General features: G+C 36.4%; 1 protein-coding gene across 1 annotated transcript in view; it reads left to right on the forward strand.

Annotated features, from left to right (window-relative positions):
* LOC150083890 (WD repeat-containing protein 47-like) overlaps positions 1 to 26,401 on the forward strand; it is a 131,138-nt gene that overhangs the window by 74,350 nt on the left and 30,387 nt on the right. Inside the window, exons 4-5 of the mRNA XM_090375535.1 lie at positions 9,420 to 9,551; positions 25,675 to 25,877. Of these exons, the coding sequence (XP_090231661.1) occupies positions 9,420 to 9,551; positions 25,675 to 25,877 (335 nt within the window). The remainder of the gene's footprint in view (positions 1 to 9,419; positions 9,552 to 25,674; positions 25,878 to 26,401) is intronic.

Raw genomic sequence — 26,401 nt, forward strand, 5'->3', positions numbered from 1 at the left:
TAGCCATCACCTTCAGGATAAAACTGTAACATTGCAGGGTGCAGTAGATCTGATACAAAATTCAGGTACTCCCTGGATGGCATTCGACATTCCACCGGTGCTAACGGACTCAGTCGGTGCCTACAAAACATAGCCCATACCATGCACCACTGTAAGCGGATTTTTCTTCCGAACAGGCAGGCGACTGTCAATACGTAATTTCTTCTATTCCCAGAGCATGGTATGAGTTGAAATAAGGCGGTTCTGGGCTTGGTTGAATTCACCTCTCAGGTGTGTGGGTTGTCTTACAAGCTCTCTCTGCCTACCATAAATGCAAAACAAAGTTTATCATGATTCGTCTGACCACATGACTTTCTTCCATTGTACCACTGTCCAATCACGACGTTCTCAGCACCACTGCAAGCGGATTTTTCAGTTTTTCTCTAAAAAAAGGGGGGGGGGGGGGAAATGTGGCTTCCGAACTGACAGGCGACTGCCAATACTTAATTTCTTCAATTCCCTGCGCATGGTACGAGTTGAAATAGGAAGGTTCTGGACTTGGTTGAATTCAGATGTTATATGCTGCACGCTGGATGTCTTGTTTGCTTACAGTCCTTAGAGTATAACGGCTTCGCTATTGAAGTATTGTTTTGTGCCACATTTACGCCTTTGAGATGTGGAAGAACCGCTTGTTTTTCAGTCATTAAAAACCTTTGAGATGGATGCTTTTGAGAAACCAGTTGTCTTTGTTTTCTTGAATCGTGGCTCCTGCTAAATGTGCACCCACAATAAGACCTTTTTCGAAGTCTGATAGATTCAAGCGTTTCCCCCATTATGGTTTCATATCACTGCAGTCGAACAACTTTCGCAGTCTGTATACCCAACCAGGCAACACGTCGTCATCACGTTAGTTTTCTTTCCATCTATTTGCAGTACTTCGTATTTATTTGCATTGCTTCTGTAATATATTTATTTTTATTTTATTTTATTTTTTATTTTTTTTTTGGCCATGTAATGCAAGGAAGGACTGGCTTTAGATGCATCAGTCAAAAAAATAAATAAATAATAAATAATAATAATAAATAAATTTATTTAAACAATAGAAAGAAAAACTACGTGATTTCCTTCTTACGTAGGTGGCTATCCAGCAGACCTATAAATTGCTCTAAGCTGTCAGCATCAAACTAGCCATGGAGGTAACGTATTCAAATAATCAGCTAATCACTAGTTGAAAGAAAACTTCTTGCAATCCAGTCTAAATCTCTTTCCCTCTAATTTGAATTTATAATCCCTAGTTCTGGAATCATTTATTGAAAAAAAGAGTGAAAATTTCGCCTTCATCCATTTTACTGTACAATCTCAGAGCCTTATAGAGCTCAATCAGATCTCTTCTAAGGTTCTGGTGGCCAAGTTCTGTAGCTTACATCGAAATCTTTCCTCATACGAACGCCCTTTTGCAGAACTGGAACTGGCGAAGAGGGTTGCTCGTCTTTGGGCCTTTGCAAGAAGCTTGAATATCGTATTGTGGTCATACAGTGGAATTATGTTTAGTAAAATTAATACCCCATTTTTCAATTAAGAGTCACTCTACATTTCAGCATCATAGCCGATTCCGTGGTATTACAGAATCCAGTAAGAATTATGATTATTTTTTTAGTGCCACTAAAGCAATATCCGTATATAGGTACACGGTTCGGGTCATTGCACTCATATTTCCCCCTCCCCTCTCAGACACTTATGCACCAGAAAATCGATATCTGCTGCCTGACTGGCGAATCGTAATGTGTTAACAAAGTGAACTCCATTTATGTACGCAGTACCATTGGTATAACTTAGAAACTATAATATTACAAGCAGCAAGCTGGTCTGTTAAAATTGCATCATCTCGGAAAAATGTCAAAATATGGATCATTTAGAAAAGTTCTTTGCAAATTACGCTAGCCGCGGTCCAGTTATTAGCATTCAGGTACTGCATTCCTCATGCCGCTCGTTCAAACTATACGAACGTTACAAATACGCCTTTTGGGAAATGAAAATAATTTCCCCTTGTGGTATTGCATATTTTCCTGGCTATATTGATACCTCGAAAGTATAAAATAAAAATTATTGCATGGAATTGATGTGCAGAATATTACCGCTTTAATTGTCATGTTTACTTTAGCAGAAACATGCTGAAAACCTCCGAAGCCTTATGACACTGCCTCCCAATGTTCAAGTAAATTCTGAATGCCGTGTAACTGTCTGATGGATTGGGTCACGTTTGCACTCGACCCTCTAAAGACAAATCTTTGTCTCCGTGAACTTGTGGCATACACATGCAAGAACTCATTGCAGGAGCATAAAGGGGATGAGATAGTGCTTTCCACTTGTATTCGGCGAAAACAAGCTGTACGTACAGAGACCTTGCGTTGTCGTGCGTATGAGCATACCAGCTTCCAACATCTGTGGCGCCTTCTAATGAATTTTCGAGCGTAGTTTCTGACGAAGAAATGTTGCATAGTAATCTCCAGTTACTGATCTTCCAAGTGGCACATAACTAGCGCCAGTAATACCCTCATAATCATAGGCCATGATGACCATTTATTTCACCTTCGATTTTTCTTCCGATATTTAGAGGGTCGTGGCAATGTCTCATCAACAATGCGTTTTAAAAAACGGGTCTGACCCTGACCAAACTTCTGCGACTAAGGTAAAATAGTGTTGACTCACTATTTCACCTTAGTCTCACCCACTTCCCGCAATAATTCATAGATTTGTTGTCGATGTTCGAACCACATAAAGTTTCAATTCTGATAATAGATCTTTGATCTGAAATTGTAATCTGATCTGAAGCAATATTACCATCCATTTTCAAAAGCTATTAACATAAACATTCAATGCAGGAACTCTGTTTCAAGCACACTAAGGTTCAGGTTAAAATTGTCTTGATACATGCCAGTCGTGAAAGCGTATGGAGTGAGGAGCACGTGCACAGTATGCATTATTTTTGCGGTGACCCTCTTATTATGGATAGTAGAATCACAATAAAAGAGTTGGTATAGAACATTTAAATTTTACAAATTTACGCTTACAATATTATGATCGTGGTATAGAAATATTTTGTATAGGATATTTGAATTTACAAAGTTTCATATCTCCTTAACAATTGTGCTTGTGGAATAGAAATTTAAATTGTACACGTTCACAACATTGACATTATTTATATTTAATGATCCGTTGGTAATCTTTCTGTCAGTTCGTTTGTTTAAACGTACTTTACGGCTGGGAAGATTTTAAGTAATTCTATCACTTTGATTCCAAAACATTATGACCACCTACCTAATAGTGGGTATGTCCTCCTCTTGTTGCCAGTATCGCCGCCATACGGCGAGCCATGGATTCCATAATGTCTCTGAACGTTGCAGGAGGTATGTTGTACCATGTCGCCAGGTCGCGCCCTATAGATCTGAGATAGTCCGTCGTGGATGATCCAAATAACGGCTATCTGGCGAATCGGTGGCTAAGGTAGTCATTTTCGTGATCGGCGAAACTACTACTCGAACGATACCGGTCGCTGTCATCCCCACATCGGGTGGAAAATACCGAGTTCGAGTCCCGTCGATGATGGGATGAGTTTTTATGGTTTTTTTCACAACATGGCTGAGTTAGTCGATCTCAGGCTAGGGTAGCATGGTGGCCATTTTTTCTCCTGGAAACGCCGGTTTTTCGTCCATCAAGCAGAAAATCGACACTCGCATTTTACAGACAGTATGCACAGAGCAATATGGCCTTAGTTGCTCATGGTCCTAAAATCCTAATACAATAACAATCGAACGATACCAGAAACGTGACAGGGTGCATTATCTTTCTGGGATAAATCCTGGGAAGAGAGTTACTACGAAGGGGGTGTACCTAATCATCCACGATGAATAGATAGTTTTTAGCATTCGGAGTGGTGTAGGGATATGAGGGTTCCAAGAAATTTCCAGGAAAACATCTGTCATACCAAAATGCTGCTGCCACCTGCCTGTGTTTGTTGGAAAGGGATATCGGAATGATCCTCTCCGCAGTTTGTCGCCGTACCCTCCATCTACCGTCCACACAGCATAGCAGGAAATGTGATTCATCGGAAAAGGCATTTTTGTTTTTTGTTTGTTTTTTTCAATCGTCATTGACCCAATTACGGCCTTCAGATGCAAACGTTATGCATCGTTGGCAGTGGCAGTTGACCATAAGCATGGATCCTTTTATTTGACATCTACTCCTGGGCTAATACGTTAGAGGGCTCATGGGATCGTGGTCTTACAAACGCCTGGTTGCCCTTGGTTAAAGTCAAAGTCTGCTGTCAACCGTTCCACTATTTTCTGTGTATCGGCTCTCATAATGCAGGACTACCTATTCATCACGACCATCGACGAGGCGTGGGCGTACACTGTTGGCTCGACGACGGCTGCCCACTACAGCACTCAGCAAACAACTCACAAGATTCTGTTTCTGTGATACTGCTACTCTTCAACCGGTATTCGAATCCAGCCGTTTTTCGAAGTCCGTCACATACTTAGTCTTACCGCGACACGCGTTCTACTAAGCTGGCAACAACGGTCGATTGCTAAAACACGAGATGGTCATAATGTTTTGACTGGACAGTGTACAGTATTGTCTTGTACTCTTCTACATTTAGAGGTCGACCCTAAATTACCCTGGTATCAACCTAGTATTTTGCTGGAAACATTCCATTTATAACAGCTAGGTTTGAAGGACTGGGACGAAGTTGCAAGTGCTTATTTTATTTTATTTTTTTACCTTAGCAGCACTTTGATGTAATCTGTTAAATGGTTATCTTTTCATATGGGTTACCATTTGAATAATTTAATAGCCAGAAGTATTAACGACTTTTGTTTGTTGCATCAAAATGATACATTAATATTTGCTGAGCAGTGCGGAAGTTCTGAATCATTAATCTCTGCATAAAGAATAAATTATGGCGCACGCGAATATGCCTCATTAAAGTCTGGGAAAGTGCAAATATATGTATATTTTTTATTTTAATTTAGTTTTTTTTCATAAATTTCTTCTTGACTGTTTTGCTTTTATTTTAGACTTCTCTTCTGGAAAATAGCAACAAGATAGCGTGGTCATGAAACGACTGTTTACTGCATTTTTATATATAAAAATTTATCTTGAAATTATGCGAAATATGCAGCTGTTAAGGGAATGCTTTTAAAGTTTCACTTTAAGGTTTCGCCGCTAGGGGGATCGTAAATTGTGACAAAATATTCGCTAAGGTAGCTTGCGAAATTATTATTTATTAATTTTTTTTATAACAAGAATTTATTATTTATTTATTTAATTTTTTATTTTTTTGATAACAAGAATTTATTATTTATTTATTTAATTTTTTATTTTTTTGATAACAAGAATTGTTTTAAATATAATTTTTGACATTGTTATCCGATATAGTGCCAGAATAGAATGTTGTTATCTTGATAAATTGCTTTAAGAGTAATCATTAAAACAGCAGAAAAGGTTTAAGTAAACTTCAATAATATCTAAGAATACTTTTGAAATGTAACGATATTACGAGCTTGGAAGGAATCGGAAATATTCCGGATTCGGACTGAGGTCCCAATTATGGATGCCCCTCTGTAATTGTTATTAAAATTATTTCACAATATAAAACTGTGGTCACTTTTAGTTCTGTTTTTTTTTTTTTTTTTTTTGCGAATTTCCATGCCGTTGCATTTCAGTTTGAGTTCTACATTTGTGCATAGTGCCCCAGTAAATCCATGCCTCAATGTATTGTCTACTTTGACACAAACTGCTTTTAATTTGAGCGACGTCTGTAGTGCGTGAAACTACGTAGAACATGCACAATATGTAATTAATTAAGAAGAAAAGGGTGGAATGAGGTTTTTCACAGTTTATCTGTATTTGGCATCACTTTGTGATAAAACTATTTTCAATTTAAGAGATTTTAGGTCAGTGTACAAAGTGATTTGTATGCCATTCCAAGTGATCTATTTGGGTGTACAAACAACTAATTCCTTGGCAGTTTCTGAACACTTTTACTTAACGGAAACTGGTTTCTGTAGCTCTTGCGATAACATGTTAACCTGCTTAGGCAGTTTTTATTGTGTTTATTTGACAGTTTTGCAATATATTTCATTTCGTAAGACTGCTTTTAATGTCGCGCCGTCTTTGTTTTTCCTTCAGAGTCAGTGCTGTTGCCATGGGTTAGTTTTCACCCGTGTTTTGACCATTAAATATTCAGTTATTCTTTTTTTTTATTTATTTATTTATTTATTGATTTAGGGCACATATTTAGCATCTGTATATGTGTGCTTCGGATGAAAGCGCATTCATGAATGAAAGTCAGCTATTTGTTATTCATACTATGTTGTGGAAACAGTTCTCGCGTACAGTTTGAGTGTTCATCAAAGGTGGACACACTGAAATCTGCTTGAAAAAAAAAAAAAAAACATTTAAAATATTATTTTGTCTTTACTGCGTTAGTCTGTCTCATCTTAACCGGTGGATCTCGAAGAATATCCCTGGAGACGCAGAAAAGAGGTCACCAGAATATGAAGCCTGAGAAACACTTGTCTCGCTGTGACAGCTGCTTGACAATTTGGTCGGTTGCAATCCCCTGTTGTAAATTTGACAGATCAGATGCATTTGATTACTTAATACATCCATTTTATTATATGTCTGTTTTGTCTTGCCCTCTTCTGCTCTAAAAATAAAATGATTATGAATGTTGAAAGACGTTGACGTCTTCTTCTTGTAATTCGAAAATAGTTCTTTGTCTATTCCAGGGTTTCAGATCCATAGCAACGCCATCTCATATGCTTGAACGATTCGTATGAATAGTTAGACAATCCAAACTATATTATATTTAATTCAAGGTGATTTTTTTATATATATTTTTTATTTATCAAATAATTAAATTCACTCTCGGAGCTGAATATTTCTGACTTTAACCCCAGAGAACAGCAGTAGAAAGTTTTCATTGTGAAATAGTATCATTAATGGAAATTCTGGTTATAAGAGTACAGAAAAAAAATTGTGAACAGGATTTGGTTCGTGTAATACATCATCAAAAATTGCTGTTGGATCCAATGAAAAAAAAAAAAATTCTTGTAGCACATCACTGCACTTTAACCAAATATATTTGATAGGCTCGAAATATATCTAAGTTTATCACTTATTTTTATAGTATTAGGAGTTATAGCCTTTACCTAGTAGTAATTTTACTTAGAGGTTTTTTTTTTTTTTTGTGGGCATGGTTACCGATGGCTAGGGACCCATTACCATTCAGAGCACACCTATAATTCCCCATCCCAGCCACCAAATCTGTTAAATTTTTATTAAGGAGTAAAATATACCGAACTCCCTTCTTATTTTATTATAGGACAAGGTATACCATAAAAATACAGAACATAGCTCTGGTCGCCCTCTCCATATTTAAATGAATAGCAAAATATTTCTCTTATGGGGAGTATTTCATATTTATTTATTTATTATCATTTTTTTTTATGAAAGTGGGTCACCTTATTGAAAAGTCTGTTCTGATCGAGAGACCGAGTCCTTTTCACGAACAATTTTTTCTCCCCCAGACAAGGATAGATATAAAGAACGAGAATGTTTCCCTCACATTAGTCCTTCCCTCTATATTGTTGAGCTCACGCCTGTTTACTCCTTTGTTCATTTATTTGATTTGCCTAAAAATACAGAACATAGCTCTGGTCGCCCTCTCCATGTTTAAATGAATAGCAAAATATTTCTCTTATGGGGAGTATTTCATATTTATTTATTTATTATCATTTTTTTTTATGAAAGTGGGTCACCTTATTGAAAAGTCTGTTCTGATCGAGAGACCGAGTCCTTTTCACGAACAATTTTTCCTCCCCCAGACTAGGATAGATATAAAGAACGAGAATGTTTCCCTCACATTAGTCCCCTCTTTTCCCTCCATATTGTTGAGCTCACGCCTGTTTATCTTTACACATCAATAAATTATCATTTTGACTCCTTTGTTCATTTATTTGATTTGCCTAAAGATGGCGTTGGTGGTTTTTTTTTTTTTTTTTTTTGCTGAAAGGGATTTTTTGAAATATTGGCTGGCATTATACTGTACCTGTATTACGTATTTCTGGTCGACGAGTAATTCACTTTTCGGTTCGATGGACATCCTTTGGAAGTACCATTGTGTAAGCAATATCCACTGCGAACTACACATTGGTATCGGCTTCCTGTTGGCACATCAAGATAGGAAGCATTCAGAGGTTCAGGAAATGGCAGGTCACCTGGATTATTAACATGAGTTGAGAGAATGGCGAACTCTTTTCCTCCTACCACATGCCTTCTATGTCCATGGGGTCTTCGTCTTCCTCGAGTTACCGTTACCAGAGTGAGTCACCGTATTCATTTCACTTTCTTTCTGGAATTGTAAATTTCTGTTTGTCTGTAACTGTTTTTATGTAATTGTGAAAAGAAATAACAGTAAACAGAACAGTCTGAATTTCCTCTTAGGATGCTAAAAGGACTTTCTGCTTTTACATCTAAAGTTCTGTCTTCTGAAGTATCCCGATGCAGGTACAGAAAATCGTGTATATTTTTAAATTTTAATAACCAAATTAATCAGTTGCTTATAGAGTTAAATTCTAAGCAGACGCAATTTTCCTATATGAAAAGGTTTAAAAAAAATAAATAAAAAAGTCTTGCATTTTCGAAAGCTTGTTATTCAACCTTTTCAAAATGCAAGATATAGTCAAGTGCGATCTTTGTGTAGTCGGCAACATGAAAGTAAACGACAGTTTAGCTTTTAGAAAGTAAGTTCTCTCGACGCTGATTTTTTTTTTTTTTTAAATACTCAAGGACTTGGTTTAAAAATTCCTAGCACGCCTTATTTGTGCCAGACTAGCGCAGTTGACTGCTACTTTAGATTCTGAAAGTGCTGCCAATTTCTTCGATAATTTCGTTCATTAGCGAAAGTCTGTGTAGTTCTTAACCCGTCAACGTGCCATCGCGTTAACTAACGCGAATGAATTCATAACGAGTACATGTACTTGTGATTATACACCCACGTATAGTACTTTTATACATAGTTTCAAGCGTCAATTACGAGAGGTCTTGTTTTAACCAGATCATCCACGATTTGCCTACGTTGACCTTGGTTTATGAATTGTTCATACGATTCCCATACACCCGCTTGGCTGGGTATGCTGCAAAAGACGGAAGACGCAGCTGCAGGTAAACAACTATTACAACATAGGTATATATATTTCATACCCCGCTTGTCTCCCTTGATTGGCTCCTTGGTGCGTTTCGGAAGTACGTGCGAGTGCAGTAATTTTATTAAGTAGATGGCCATTCCCGAAGCTTGGCGTCATTGAGTGCCGTTTATTACTTCAGAAACCTTGTGCACTTCGTTTTTTAGTAGCAACCAAGTAACGGGTTAATATCATCACCGTGTCATGACTCAAGTGTTTCTGAACAAACCCATTCCTATAGCTGGATTTTGTCCAGTTCATGCCGAACGCACTTACAGTACTGAGAGATTGGCAGCCTCTCCTCCACCTTTCAGCAATCTTGTAAGTTTTTTTTTTTTTTTTTTTTGTGTATTTTGTTCTTAAGAAGAATGGTTCTATTTTATGGTCGAGAGAAATAGTATTTTTCTAAACTGCTGCAGAAAACGTCGGTAGGTGGTACTGTTTTAGAGGTTAATAATGAGAATCGTCTGCTGTTTGTGTGACGATGCATATGCCACATTTCACAAATTTTTGTAGTTTGTGCTATAAAACAAAAATATTCCAAGCAAATATCATATTTAAGAATATATAGTTTAATAATAAAAATAAAACCATAAATATACTCTATTCAATTAATAGAATTCAATTTAGATAATTGGTTTGCAGACTATAATTAGCAGTTTGTGATAACATTAATAAATGCAACGTTAATGAAAAAGCTTATTACAAAATTATATATATAAATAAAATAAAATTCTGTACCAGGTACATAATGTGTCCTGCCGCTGCATATTTAACATGTTTTACGTTAAAAACGTTTTTATTTTATTAATAATAATTACATATATGTTACTGAAAGTATTGTCTGTTATTGACTAAAGTAGGATATATAATCTTAACATTGAGTTCACGACTAAATACACCATCTATAGTTGTTCCATTACATGTAGTATTTATCGAAAGATCTGATGACATGTCCAAGTTGAATGTTTTCATATATGTGCAGAACTCTTTTCCAGCCTCAGTTTAATTGTAAAGAAAATAATTACATTCAACCTGAAAACACCAGGTGACTTGAAATTAAATGCGTTTTCGAATTTCCGAAAGTGTTTTTTTTTTTGTATCTTAAAATATTTCTGTTTCTAAATTCCTTAGCTTTTCAACGATATGCTATACGTCCACATTATCCCATTTATCACGTGAGAAAATTTCCTTGATCATATTTTCCACTATCCTAGAAAAACTACTGCAGTTTTCAGATGTTTGAAAGTTTTTCCTCTAGTATAGAGTTGAGTTGAAGCTCCGTGCAAAATTTCATTAAATTTGGTCCAGTAGAAGATAAATTAAACTGGAATAAATTTTCGTAACACTTTTCGCATGACAGTTTTTCGTTGCAGAATTTTTCTACGTTTTCTCTTTTTTTCTACGTTTTGACGAAAGGTAACATTAAACATAGTGCATTTGCACTTAGGGCGCCTCCGTAGCCAGGTGGGAAGGAGCAACAGTGCGTAGCACACGCTTCTTGATTAGACCGGGGTTCGAGCCTGTCACCACCAAATACGGAGGATGTGGAAAGGTCAGGGAATGACCACCGCATATCCCGGAGCAATATGGCCTTAGTTGCTAATGCTTCTAAAAACCAAACAACAACAGCATTTGCACTTATCTAGCAGGATTAGATTTAACGATCAGCTAACTACTACATTTGTGATTAAATGGCAAATTCTTATATTATATCAGAAGTAAACTGCAGCCATTACCAACCCACTGCAGGATGGAAGCCTCCTCAGGGATTCACGTTGAGGGAATGGGCCATAATCTGCCACGCTGGTCCAGTGCGGGTTGGCAGCTCGATCATGTATAGCAGTCAGAGGCTTGAACCCTGGTCTACTTAAAGATTGTGTGCTACTGCACTCCTGCTAATGACCACTCGGCTATGGAGGCCTTGTATCAGCAGATTATTATTTATTTTTGGAAAGGCAGAAAGAAACAAGTAATTGAGTGCTTGGAGAGGTTAGATATATAAACTGGTCGCTTATTACAGTGATGTAGATTTTATTGTATGAAAAATAAGGATAATTTGAAGTCACTTGCGAAAAATAGTCTTTCGTCTTATTTCAATGAAAACAAGTTAATGGACCTAGTGCACTACATTTCAGGCGCGTTAGCAAATAGTAATAATGCATGATTTATATTTAAAAAAAAAGCAATGAGTTGATGCACGAACCGTGAATATTTCGTTTATGCGCAACCGCTGCATTGCACATTCACTCCTGCAACCAGTGCATGGCAACGAACATGCCCATCAGAATGATTGTTTTAGAAGACCGATTATAAAGTTTCATAAAATTTTATATTAATCAAGAGGAATTGATCATCTATCCACTGGGAGTCGAGATATTGCCGGATCTCTTATCGGTTGTTCCTGGTCTTAAAGATTTGACATAGGCAGCGGCAGGACACATTATGTGTACCTGGTACAGAATTTTATTTATATATATAATTTTGTAATAAGCTTTTTCATTAACGTCTGAACCATTCAAAATTTCATTAATTTTAATGAAATTTTGAATGGTTCAACAAATCTTTTTATAAGGCCCAAATATAAAATTGCATGAAAATCCATTCACTAGGAGATGAGTTATTACATGCGGACGGACGTGTTGAAGATAATAGGTACAGTGCATGGAGAACTGTAATTTTGGGTTTATACTATACAGTACTTATGGAACAAGGCCCCGTGGAAACTTTGCTGCTTCGGATAACAGCTTAGAAACGAAATTTGAAAAATCGAAATTCCAAACCAGCACAACACATGCTTGAAATTAGAATTTAATAATCTTCTCAAAGGAGTTGTCAGATCATTCAGGAATTCAGTCAGACTGAATAGAATTGTTAATGTTGTGCTGATACTAAGCGAAAACAGGAAAACTCAGGGATTAAGAGGAATTAATTTGCTTCAGTTTTCTCTGAAAATGGTCAAAGGACATCTTGCTTTGGATATCAATGATTAATGAGGTGTACTAATGCATAATTGCATAAAGCATTTACATAAAATGAACAACACGGGCTGACTTTACCATGATTGGAAAGTTTGGTAAACAACTGAAAAAGCATGTTTTTCTCTTGGATATGATAAACCCACTGCAAATTTGAAGAAAATGTTCATTCCGACAATTTATATACGAGGTCATGCCAGAACGCTCTGAGATTTATTCAGTAACATAAATAGAATTGGCAATCCCTCCAGATTAGTTTGCAACTGTAAATCATCTTATTAGAGTATGCCAGGAACATTTCTTTTGGAATGGTTTCCAGTCTTCTCACACTTTTCAATAATGATCTCCGTTTTGTAAAAATTTACTTTAAATTGAGCTTTAAGTATAATAAAACTGAAAACTCAGTTTCAGTTATATATGTGTAGTCTGAACTTTTTTTTTTTAACCGAAATGATTTAGCACGCTACAAAATATACTTTCTCAAAAAAAAACCAAAAAAACCGGTAATATTCTAATGACAAAATGATGTAGCAAAGTTTCTTTATATCATTGACTATGAGCTATTCTCCTGAACTATTCTGGCATCATGTTTGCACTGCTCAGAGAATTTCATGTCTGACTGCTCAGTTACACCGGGTCTTTTTCATTCTCCACTACTTTGAGTGTAGTACCACAAAGTTGATGAGTTACTCTGGGTTACTGCTACCCATACTGAAATTGACAAATGCAAGTACCTTGCATTTGTCAATTTCAGCGCAGTCTACCTAATTTTCATAGATCTTGTTGCAGTAGCTCACGTTGTTGACTGTCATTAACCACATTTTCAACCTTTGTATCATCTGACTTGGACATTAAGGCTGATGTACCTTCATTATTATCATTTATAAATACTGAAAACAACAATGGACCCAGCACTGAACCTTGGGGAACACTCCACTAATAACATTAGTCCACGAAGAGTAGTGCCTATTGATAACCACTCTGTCTTCTTTCACTTAACCATCCTTTTATCCATAGCAGTAACTTGCCCTTAATGCCACATTGTTCCAGTTTGCACGGCAGTCTTTTATCTGCAACAGTGCCGACCGGGCTAGCCAGGTGGGTAAAGTGCCTGCCTGGCAACCAAAAGGTCGCGGGTTCGAATCCCGCCTTGGACTTGGATCAGAGTAAAAATGCAAAAACATTGGGAGGTGCATTATGGCCACAGAAGCCGATGCGCTAACAAAAAAAAAAAAAAAAAAAATGTGCAACAGTATCAAAAGCTTTCCTGAAATTCAAGTATACGATGTCAAAATTATTTTTTTCATCCAGTTCCTTCGTAACTGCATCATAGTAACCTATCAGATTGGTTCGACAAGACCGCCCATTAATAAATCCATGCTTTGATTGCAGTATAATTGCGTGATTGTCCAGGTCGTCCTGCATTGCTTCCTTAACCAGTGATTCCATTATTTTCTGTGGAACAGACGTGAAGCTAACAGGTCTGTAATTACTCGTATCACCTTTTGATCCCCCTTTATGAATTGGGGATACATTTGCACATCTCCAGTCCATAGGGACCCCTCCTGAATCCAAGGATGCACTCATAATTATTGCAAAGGGCTCGGTTACCTCCTTTGCCGTCTTCCTTAATATAACTGGATAGATTTCATCCATCCCTGGTGCCTTTTATGTCCCTCTTCTACAATTTCTCTACCACTTTCCTTTCGGTTATCACAGTCATTTAGCTCCTCGTTAGTTTGATTATCTCCTTCCCTAAACAATTCCTCATGTGTGAAGGTAGATGCAAAATATCTATTCAATTTGTCAGAAACCTGAGCAGGTCGTCAACAGTTAACCCATTGACGTCACGTGGCCCAATGTGATTCAACCCATTCTTTCTACCTTAATATAGGCATAGAAGTCTTTGCTGTTTTTCTTTGCCAGAGATTCTCATATTCTGCCTTAGCTTGTCTAACCCTTTTGACCTGATTACAGACTAATTTATACGTATCATAGCTTCTGTATCGCCTGATACATCCCATGCACTTTTCTTCTCTGCCACGTATCTCAGTAGTTCATCTGAAATCCATTTAGGTTTTGAACACTTGAAGCCTTGTACACGATTTCTTCGTTAGTATGAAAGACATTGCAGCGTCTTTGATTACTTCCCATTTAGAATTGCTGTTGGTAACATCAGCTTTTTTTTTTTTTTTTTTTTTTACGTTATACCTTATGATATCAAGTCCAAGATGTACGGTACGCTATACCGTTACGATCGCTGTGTTAAATTAGTTATATCCTTACTAAAAAGTAAAATTCCTTAGCTAAACACAAAAAACATATATGCCCAACAGGTGATTAGAACCTTCTAGCTTATAGGTTTTAATTTATCACAATTAAAACCCTACTATCGCACTGTATTACCGTTACGTGCTACGATATTCGCGCCAAAACATCGATACGTTAGCGATACCGCTATCGTATAAGTCTTAACTTACAAAATCACTAGCCAAATTTAAAAATAAGGTAACGAACGTGACTAAGACCAATTAAACTATTTGTAAAACTCAATTTAATGTTAAAAAGGAAGGAAAAAAAATTCCAGAAAACTTATCGTTCTCGCGAGCTTAAAATCCTGCTTCCTGATACTAAGGGGCTCCGTATATATTATGTCTGTAAATTGCGTATATTCTGTGGTCGATTTTCTGTATTGGTGGACGAAAAACTCGAGTTTTCTTGAGGAAAACCATGCTGCCCTCGCCCGATTAACTCAGCGACGTTGTGAAAAAGGCCCATAAAAATTCCTAGCGTCACTGATGGGATTCGAACTTACGTCTTTTCCACTCAGTATGGGGAGGACGGTGATTATACCAACTGTGCTACACACGCTTGGGCATCACCTCACTTTAGTTCTTCTATAAATGCTTGGTTGCTTAGCTTTGTAGACCGCACATCTGTCTCTAAAATAGGGTACTTCTGGAAACGGTTTTAGATGCGTCTTCCAGGTCTGAATATAATATTCCAAATGCGGTCTCACCATCGTTTTATAGAATGGCAATCTACGGTTCATGGTAAATTAAGCCCCTCACTTTGCTTTGAATCACTTTTAACTCCTCCCCAGTTTATAAATAACTACTGGATTTTTGTTTCTCGGGTGCAAAACTATATTTAGAAGTATTAAACTTCACGTACTCTGGGTTAGATTTTGTATAATTTATTTAATCTATACAGGAATTTTGAAATATAGCAACCGACTAAGCACACTTCGCGGCAGCATCATGAGTTGAGCCTATGGAAGAATCCTATTTACCTAGTTTCAAAAATATCAACGTGCACGGTAGATTATTTCTGCGGCGAAGGGCCTCCACAACAAGTCAGCATGACTTGTTGACAACAAGCCATGTTGAGGGAATGGAATAGCATAGTCAGGAGTTTGAAGCCCGGTCTACTCAGCGAAAGTGTGCAATTTCACTCTCGCTCCTGATCACTCGGCTATGTAGGACGGTATAAATAGAATTTTCTGTATTTATAATACAGAAAATTCTGTATTATAAATATATTTCGTTGTATACCAACAATTGTACTGATAGCTATGGTATAAACTTCTAAAATCTGTGATATCCATACATTTCTTGTTTTTGGTGGAAATAGGCGAAACAGAACATCGAATAGCTTTTAGATTAACAGAAAAATCTTTAGAAATTCATTGAACATATTCTTAAATTTATATTCAGTTAAATATTGTTCATACTACAGAAAAAATGTTTCAATAAAAGGGGTTATAAAATAATTTCTGGTAAGTGGTGGGGATGCATTTGGCTCAAAAAGGTTGAGGAACCACTGCCTTTAAGTCATTACTTCGTTCTAAAAATTTCTCAGCTCTGCCTGTAACTTACTGACGCTAATTTCTAGACATTGGCGTCAGCAATCTCCACCCTTGTTTTTTTGGTTGGGCTCAAATCAGTTGCGTATACCCTTGAGATCATTAATAGTTCTGCTTGAAAAGGCCGTTCATCAGTGGCGCTCCTTAAAATAAGTAAGCTTATGTCGCATTCAGATATTTAAATTCATGTGATTAGTTTTAAGTATATTAAAATATTCGTACGGTGGTGTGTTTTAAGTTCAGGTTGTTTTACATTAATATAAAGTTTTGTTTTGTTTTATTATTATTATTTTTTTAATCCAAAGTGTGGGTAACTGTTGCTGGCCTACATGCGCGGAAGTTATCAGTGTTTGAAAATAGACTTGGATGTTGACTGGAGTATTTAAATATTGCCACCAGACAAAGCTCTTTTAAAAGTGATGGCACAAAAGTCCTTTCATTGCTCAGCCCTGTTATCCGCCTCTTGTTTACAAAACTGAAAATACAGCAAGCATGACGAGGATCTGCATGACGGTTTAGTTAAATATGTTGCAATTGTAAAGCCCTAAAGTCGAAAGCAAAAATCATTACGCCTACTTGCATTTGTGGTGTTTTAGTATGCACTTGGTCCAAGTAGAACTATGCAACCAGAACACAAGAACGAAAGTCATAAAATGTGGAAAAATTTATCTAAAAATTACTACAATTCAAGTCCGGTCAGATGTAGAAATAATTTAAACCACACACAAGCACGCACACCTCTTGTTGTTTAAATCTTAATTTATTATCTTTTTATTATTTCATTGCGTTTGTTGACTGTCTTACGATTATAATCTTTGCTAATTTGAAAATTAACTGCCCTACCCTTCTGCGCACCTAGAATTTTTTGCTAAAATTACGTATGCGACTGTGCCACCACTGCAGGGCTACGTGGAAAAGTGAACATTGAAATTGGGACCAATTTTGGACACCTTTGTTGAAAGATAAGGCAAATTTTGGGACCTACAACATATTATTCAAGAAGGAGTAAACACGACAAACAATACAGCAGAAGATAATTGGTATATCTTTTGTTGCGTTCTCTGTGCTATTACTGTATATCAATGATTCTAGAGAAAATATTTAATTTTAATTTTTTTTTACTAAAAAAAAATAAATAAATAAAATACGGATTCCTGATCTCCTGCTTAGTGTCCACCGCTGTTGTTTGCTTCATGTTTGCTTATTTATTATTATTTTATTTTTTATTTTTATTGGCTACCTCCAAATATATAAAAGGCATCCGATCAGCCGATAAGGTTGACAACACTGCTGTAGACAATATTGTCATCCAATAGCGTAGCCAGGATTTGGAACGGGGGATAAAAATGAGGTGTGTGCGCGTCCAAGTTTATTAACAAGGGGCTCGCTCGAGAAGAATTTCAGCTAAGATCATGCCCAATTAAAATACAGCATAACGCCGATTATCTAAATCCCGATTATTCGAATTGCAAACACACTACTATCAGTGTAAATGGCGGACAAAGTGGAAATATTTAATTTGTTGAAAAATCGCCGAAAGATAGTGTCTGAGTGGCCACAATTTCTGACATTTAAAAGAATAGTGAGTCAATTCTTCAGTTCATTTCTGTATTAGAAAGTGGAGATGGTGGTTCTATCAGAAAAAGGCTAACAACGACAAAGTAGAACCAGCAATATACAAATGTTTATGCAAAAAGGTCATCTGGAGAGCGAATTTCAGGGCCCATTTTATGTGAGAGTAGTCAGGAGCGGGAGTGCAGTAGCACACGCTCTTTGAGTAGACCGGGGTTCAAGCCCCTGACTGCTGAATACGGTCTATCTGCCAACCCGCACTGGACCAGCGTGGCAGATTATGGTCCATTTTCCTCAGCATGAATTGTTGTGGAGGCTTCCATCCTGCAGTGGGTTGATAATGGCTGCACTTTACCTTTTTTTAAAGAGTTAGGAGGCAATTGCGACTTTTAGGACAGCTGTATGGTTACGTATTTAAATCTCGACACGGATTACGAAAGCTTAATACACGATGAGAAATTGTCTGCTAACAATTAAAATTCTGGAGTTCATCGCTGAAATGGCCTCCTTATTTATTGAAATTGAGAAGTTGATCCCGATTTTATTTAAAGTGCTGACGAAACATTTAAACTGGAAAACACTGCCTCAAAAAATCTTAGCCACAAAACGTGAATCTTAATCCAGTTATCGGAATACTGTATTCGATTATCCGAGCCACCTTTGTCACGAATAAATTCGAATAATCTACGTTCAGTTGTAGAGGCTCCGATAAAACCCGAAACTTCAAGGGGCTCGCGCCGTTCCAGCGGCCACCTGCTAAAACCCAATGTGATCGTGGGCAAGACAAGGTAGAAATGTGTTGTCGGTCCATTTAATGTTTTAGGGTGAGCCAAAAGTTAGGGTAGGCTTTTGTTTTTAGTTCTTTGAAAAAAATGTAGAAATATAATAGAACTAAGCTTCTGTCATAACCCCCCGCCCCCCAAAAAAAAAATTTATTGTCGTATTCGTAGTTTTTGCAAACCGATCATAATACACGATCAGTTTTTTTTTTTTTTTTTTTTTCCCTTTTTTTACGAATTCTTAGATTATTACTGTTTTTAGGTTCTGTACTGCGTTGGTTCCCGAGCTTTTGTCACTGGAGTCACACTTGAAGTTAAAAGATGCCATATTTGGGGCTGATATCACGAGTGATTCAATGGAGTTTTTTGTTGTTGCTTGTTTTCCTAATGCTGCGGCCCATCTGAGGTTATCCTTTGATAACCTCAAAAGATGGTAAAATACCGTGGCCCAAAGTTTAGAAACCACTGCTCTACGATGCTAGGTTTCTTGCAATAGACATGTTCTTCGAAATAGTCCCAAAAAGAGACAAAAAAAAAAATACCCCACTCCACTTGTTGGATACGAAATTTTTCACTTAAAAATTTACTAACTTCGAGGGAATAACATGCAGAGCACCATTTTCTGAATTTAAAATAAGCATAATCTTTAACGTTGTCTGAAGTAACTTTTCAATTTGGATATTAGGATTTTTATTGTTTATTGGGCCACCATTATCCGGAGTAAACTTTTTGCCTCTGCAACTGTCCTGTCTGGATTAACCTTGTTAATTTGTCTGACGCAATATCTGGCCCTCTTAAAATTCTTACTGAAGTTTGAGGTATTTGAAGCTCTCTTGAAAGCCTTCTTGTTGATTTTTGGACGATTCGAACGAGATCTTGCTGAATGCTTCTAGGAAGATTAGCAATACTTCCTATGTTCTCAAAAGGCTGAATTAATTGAATGGATAGCATGTTTTTATTTCATCTTGCGTTGTTATTTCAGCCATAATCTTCAGTTTTCCTGCAACGAACGAAAAAAACTTTTTTTTTTTCGTTATTTGAAGGAAATTTATTTTTATTTTGGCTCGCTCAGCCTGTATTTGAAAAATTTCGCATTTTAGTGGGGTGTCCCACCCTCCCCACACACGCTAAGCCGCTGGTGTCATGGCATAATGGTGCCTTGTACTACAATGGTTTATCAATACCGTATCATAAAAAGCAACTTTGCGTTTGGCGGGGATGAGAAGTTATTTTAAAGCTAAACGGTTGAAAGGCTATTGACCCTGTATCTGGAATTTTTAGTCTCCCGACAACTTGTTTTTTAGCGCTTTTTTTTTTTTTTTTTATCTAAATTGTAAGTCTGTACAGTACCCACTTTTTTTTTTTTCTTTTTTTTTTCTGTTCATTACTTGAACCCTGTTCGCATAATTTTTAAGGGTGTCTGAAGAATATAAGATTGTTCATCGATTTATGTCCTTTGATAACCTGAAAAGATGGTAGATGTGAGTTGGGAACAATTCCTAAAATTATGGATTGGTAGTATTCATCTATGGTAGGAGAGTGGTAGTACATGAAAAGTTTTTTTTTTTTTTTAAAGAATGGTTGTATTTCTTCATACTTGAGAAATGCGTTGAAGTTCTACCTTCGCTTGTTTCTATAGGTTTTTATTTTTTTATTTACAGGAAGTGAATGAAATAGTCTAGTTCTTAATCCCAAATTGTAATAGACAGGTAATACAATTATTTTACAAATATTTTTTATTTACGTATTTAGAATCTGGTTTCCTCCACTTTTTAAAGAAAAAAAAAACTTAAATGATCATGTGCTCGTTTGTACTACCGTTCAAAATGCATTTTTCCTTAAGATAATTATACTTAAACCTTTAAAATGTGTCTTAGAGGGATATTAACGCAGAATTTTTTTTGAAGTATACAATTAAATAACTGTACGTGGGGAACGCCGCGCACTGGGAGGGGCCATTAATTAGTTATTATATACTGGAGGCCATGGCTAATAGTGTTATTGTGACGTGAGAATGAAGCCAAATTTGGGCAACTTCCCTGTCTCCACCCATGAAACCTGTGTGTAACATCTAGCCTCTTGTGCATTGTGGTGATCTTCCATTTTCGGAACGCTACTCAACCATCGATTCCGGTTTGTTTTTGTTGCCTGTGGGGAAGATAACGTTCCACCGCGTTAGTTTGGTAATGGGCTTCTCCTTTCTGAAATAAGAATGAAACGTTTTTTATTGATTTTTTTTTTTTTTTTTCCTCATCCTCTGATGACGTTTTCCAGTGAACCACTGACAAAACTTTTGCCAGGTGTTTTCATATGTATAATTTGTAAAGTAACGTAGAATATATGTAGTGAAATGTGATGAAACAAAACAAAAGTTAGTCGAAATTTATGACTTAATCCATATTAATGGCCCTTTTTAAATTGTTTCCGCAGAGTATTTTATAAATATTAACTTTAATTTATGCTCTTATTCCTGATTATTCGTTACCTTTTAGTCACGTTAACATTAATCACTTTAAGAAGTGTGCATACTTGGAAGAATGCCCAAACTTGTTTTTACTTCGTAGTAAGCTTCATGTGTTACTCACTTCGAGTTTGTTTACATTTAATTTTCTTTTAGTTCGGGAATGCGAATTCATAGTATTTCTCTCCTCCCCCACTACTTCTGTTGACGTACGAAATAAAACCCCCGTTTTTATTTCAGTATTCCTCTGATCTGTTGTATGTATGGTGTGGTTATAATTAAAAGTGCATAACTTCAGCTAGTTTTAGCCGGAAAACTTAGTGGTAGAAAGATGAAATTCCGAATGGGCTCAATCCAATGCATGCAGAACGAATGTGCAAATATATATTAGTTCCGAAAACTCCTGCCAGGGTGAAAATTGGCGCTGTGTGCAACACGTAGAGTAACACTGGAATTAATAGCATTTTCAACATTATTTAAATGTAAAATAAAAGTCTAGTAAAAGCAGAATTTTACTAGATTGCACTTTCAGCTAACAATGGGAATTGTACATTAAGCATTAACCCATTCAGGATTATTAGCCTAGTTTATAGATTCGATTCTGGTTGCATGAACTGCTTCAGTAATTATAATTTCAGTGCACAAAGTCTGCCAAAATTAATAAACATTTGTGATAAATCAAATTTACTTTTGTGATTTTTGAAGAAACCTGATGTGATGGAAACAAACTACTCATTTTAAAAACTGATTTATGATGGGTCAAATTTTCATTTCTTTAATTTTCTTGCAGGTCCATCCTTCTACTTTTTCTGAGAAAAAAGTTTCCATTCCAATTCTGGTTGCATGAAATTTTCTGAGCATTGCAGGCATTTTGCCAGAGCATGTCATGGGGTATTGTCAATTATATACAGGAATTTTGCTAGTAGGGAAAAGGTGATTGTCCCTTTGCATAAGGCATTGGTCAGGCCTTGCCTTGAATACTGCATAGAGGTCTGGAGGCCTCATTTTAGGGGGTGCCTCCGTAGCCAGGTGGGAAGGAGCAGCAGTGTTAGCATACGCTTCTTGATTTAGACCGGGGTTCGAGCCCGTCACCACCAAATACGGAGGATTCGGAAAGGTCAGAGAATGACCACCGCATATTCCAGAGCAATACGGCCTTAGTTGCTAATGCTCCTAAAAAAAAAAAAACAAAAAACAACCAGCCTCATTTTAGGAAGGATGTAGAGTTGCTTGAGTGTGTACAGAGAAGGGCATCAAGATTGGTGAGAGGAACAAAGGGGTCCTCTTACCAAGAAAGGCTTAAGTTCTGCAAATTGAAACTGCTGGAGACGAGGCACCTGTGAGGTGATCTGATTGAGATGTATAAGGCCTTGAAGGGGTTGAGTATGCTGCATTCTGATGGGATTCTTCCTCTTGTGCAGATTACGAACCTGAGGGGACATAAATGCGATAGATATGTGGAAATTTTCCTTTAGCCAGCGGGTGGTTAATTGCTGGAACAAACTTCCATCTGTTATTGTGGAAGTTGATAGCTTAAATAAATTCAAGGAGGAACTGGACAAACTTTTAGAGGGAATGGATATGTGAAAAAATTTTTTTTTTTTGCTTGCTTTCTTGCATCATATGCCTCCATTACTACTACTACTACTACTTTACAGTCCCTCTTCAGCATACAGCAATAGTCAGCCATCATTTTAACATACCACTTCCTCTTAGTACCTCATTTCCTAAATTTTCTGGGAAGTAGTCAATGTGGAAGTGTTAAAAAAAAGTATACCTTGACACTTGTGTTGCAGCCCAGCTTCTTAATATTTGCCAACATATTTTCAACTATATTCTTGTAGTCTGGATCTTTGTTGTTCCTTAAGACGTTCTCAACAATAGACAAGAAATTAATCTGTGCCTGTTTTCTCTTTTATTCATAGTTCCCTCAAAATCTCACTCCCTCATCACTTTGAAAATTTAAGGTCCAACAAAAATACCTTGTTTTAGCCAAAAAAAAAAAAAATACTTCATTGAATTTAGTAAAATGGTAGTTGAAGCAGAGATCTTCCTGAGGTAAAGCTTTCACAGACTTTCATCAAACCCAGTTTGATGTGCAAGGGTGAAAGGAGGATAGTTTTGGGCCCACCAGTGGTTTATGAACTATGTTTTTTGATACAAACAACAAACTACCCCTCTTTGGCCATACCTTGACATCCTAGTGCTTACTCCTTGCCCAACTGTCCCACTCACACAGAAAACAAGGCATTTTTGTGTAGCCAGATTGCTGTTCAATTAACATGCCTATCAGTAAGCACAGACCAACCAAACATGTTTTTCATACTTAATATTTGTCAACAACTCCTTCAAGTTCTCATATGTTTCTTTCAAATGCACAGAGTGAGCTACTGGAATTGGCCCATATTTATTTCTGTTGAGGACCAATACACCTTTGAGACTTCTCTTTGGTGAGTTAATAACAAGTCTCCACTGTAGGATAACTAATTCCTAAATAGTTCATTAAGTCATATTACTACAAAAAACTGTAGAGTTGTCCTCAGAAAAGTAGGGGACTAATTCTCATTCTCTGTATTTGTACCATGAGAAAAACTTCCCATTTGCTAGATTTTTTTTTGACTTAAGTCTAGCACCAAGGAATTCTGCAGATTCCTTTGGTAAATTTAAATCTACCAGATCATTGAGTTCATGCTGTGAAAACACTTGAGGGCTGGACTTCAGGAGTGCAGAGTTCAGTTTCATCTTCACTTTCAGCACTCTCTGCTGAAAGCATTCTTCAATATAAGTGGAGGGCATGGAATCGGCAGGTTGTCTACATGTGGGACTGGTCTAATGGTAGATGGAATATTAGGATGCACAATGCCCTTCTTACTCTTTGCTTTGTACCCTTCTACATTAACTAATCAAAAGTAACAGTCGTCACAGCGGTTTTTAGGCTCCCACCAAATCATGGAAATTGCAAATGGCATAGCTTTCTTTTTACCATTTTTCTGCAATCTCAATGCATCTACAGGAGCAAACTTTATGTGGAGCCCATTGTTTATCTTGGTCACCAAGTTTCACTCCAAATTACACCTTTTTTACAAATTCTGTAATATCTTGTCTCTGTTTGAGGACTACATAACTTTCACAATTTTGTAATAAATGCAGATCGTTCAAACACTTGTGTGAAGACATTTTACTCACTTTCCAGTGAAAGTTTGACACAATAACCTCAAAAATAAACCGAGCTCACACTGATAAACACTGCTGCATGGAGCTCTCAAGGTCAAGAAACAAATGACTGAAGGCAGTGTTGCCAATATGTGAAGATTTAGTTTACAAATTCTCAGCATTTACTTCTAACTTAATACATTCAATAATACAACTCATGACATGAACTTAAGTGATTTGTGAAAAAATGGTACATGATAGAAAAAAATTAATAACATTTCTGAAATCAGTGTAAAAAAAATTTGAGTTAAAAACAGCTATTAGTTTACAAACATTGAAAACCATTCAGAGTGGTGTTATTAGTGACAAGTGATGCAAGTTTATGTAGCTTTATTTCTCAGAATTCCAGGAGGAAAAGTTAAGGATATTGATTTTAAACAAGAAACAAATGCTATTCCATGCAAACAAGGCTGTGATAGCATATACTCAGGCAGTACTAACACTTCATTGCAAAAGCATGAAGCTCTTTAAACAGCTACCAAAAAACACAGAAAATTGTATGAAGTAGGTTAAGTTAGTGGTATATTGTTTAGAAACTGGGCGTTATCTGCAATTTGATAATTGTGGATAATGACCAGTTATCTCATTCTTATCTCATACTAAAGTGTTTAACACTTTAGTATGAGATAAGTAGTTTACTATGGTTAAGTTAGAAATTAGTGAAACTTTAATGATACAGTCAACACACATATCTAAAAATGTTCATAACCATGAGATTTTGTCTGAAGAATGGAATCTTAAACGAGTTTTATATAATTTTGATTTCTTTTGCTATAAAACAATATACAATCACTGCCTGTTGAGGGAGCACAAATAAGTTCATTATTTAAGCTGAGGATGAGTAGTTGCATATGTGAATTTCTGAGTGAAACTTTCTTAATCTTTTTTGTCTCCAATCTGTTGGATTGAGAGGATTGATATTCATCTATCCTCTTTCTTTTTTCCTTTTGCCCTTATCCTCTCCTTCCCATATCCTTGAAGTAATGCAATGGCATGAGCACTGACACTGAAATAACCCATAGTGCTTCACTGCTTATTCTTTTGAAAATGGTATTATATCTTATTACAGTTTTTGGGAAGTAGATGTGACACTGATTGTTGTATTATCTGCAGATAATGTTTTAATGTCTTATAGATATTGGGAATATCTATAAGGGAATATCTTTCCTGGGATATTTTCTATTCATATTTGAATCTACAGGATGTCAGTTTTCCTTTCATATACAGAAAAGCCAACAGACATTTTCAGAAAACTAAATTTAATACAGAGGATTTTGGATTTTTGCATAGCTGTTTTTCTTGTATCAGAAATGATGTCTTCTGACCCTAAGACTCTGTTCCAGTTATTATTAACAGAATACAGTAAAGTCATGTTGAGAATCAGCTTTCGGAAGGAAATTAAACAGGTAATCAAAATGAAATATTTTGGTTTTATAGTTAGTTTTTGGTATTGTTTTATGCATGTAAAGAAGATAAACAGTTTTTTTAAATGTATCTGAAACTTAAGAGGTAGTGTACAAAAAATTTTATTAACAATGACATGGAATTTAAGAGAAGTTTTATCTTTTTATTTTAGCATATTCCAGGTCAACTTGGTGCCAAATCAGGTGGTGGTGATGTTGCAGATGGCAAAAAACCTCATTTTATTACTGTCACTCGGCTGGAAGATGCACAAGCCATCAGGGCTGCAGAGTTTCATCCTACTGGGCAGCTATATGCAATTGGTTCCAACTCCAAAACGCTGCGGGTTTGTTCTTATCCTAAAATGAATGATTTAAGGTTAGTTTTAAATCAAAAGTTTTGATTCAAATAATAAAATAACCTTGAATAATTTTTTTAAAAATGTATATAAAACATTCATTTTTGTCCCCTGTTTTTATGACAAATCTACAGGGTGATTGCAAAGACTTATCTGCTTTTAAAATGATGCTGTATAAGCACGAAGTCACAGAATATTTATTCAAATTATGTTTATTAAAGAATTTGATACCTTTTAATATTCTGTATTAAAATTAATTTTTATTTATTTTTGGCAAATAGTAGCTAGGCAACTCAGCTCAGTATCAGCTACAGATAAATGATTGCTAAAAGGCTCCCATGAAGTATGGGAGCCAGTAACAGCTTTTCTGGGATGGTGGTGAGCTGAATGAGTAAGTAATGCAACAAACCATAAGACATTAATGGTTTCTGCCAAATACTAATAATATTGGATTTGTTGCTGATAGAAAGCAGAGTAGAAGGCCCTCTCCACTTTTGTGCCACATGAAAACATTAAGGTGGTACAAGATACTTTTCACATGAAA

This window comes from Mastigoproctus giganteus, chromosome 6 (genome assembly GCF_048544385.1).
Source record: "Mastigoproctus giganteus isolate SK-2022 chromosome 6, ASM4854438v1, whole genome shotgun sequence".
Classification (NCBI taxonomy): domain Eukaryota; kingdom Metazoa; phylum Arthropoda; class Arachnida; order Uropygi; family Thelyphonidae; genus Mastigoproctus; species Mastigoproctus giganteus.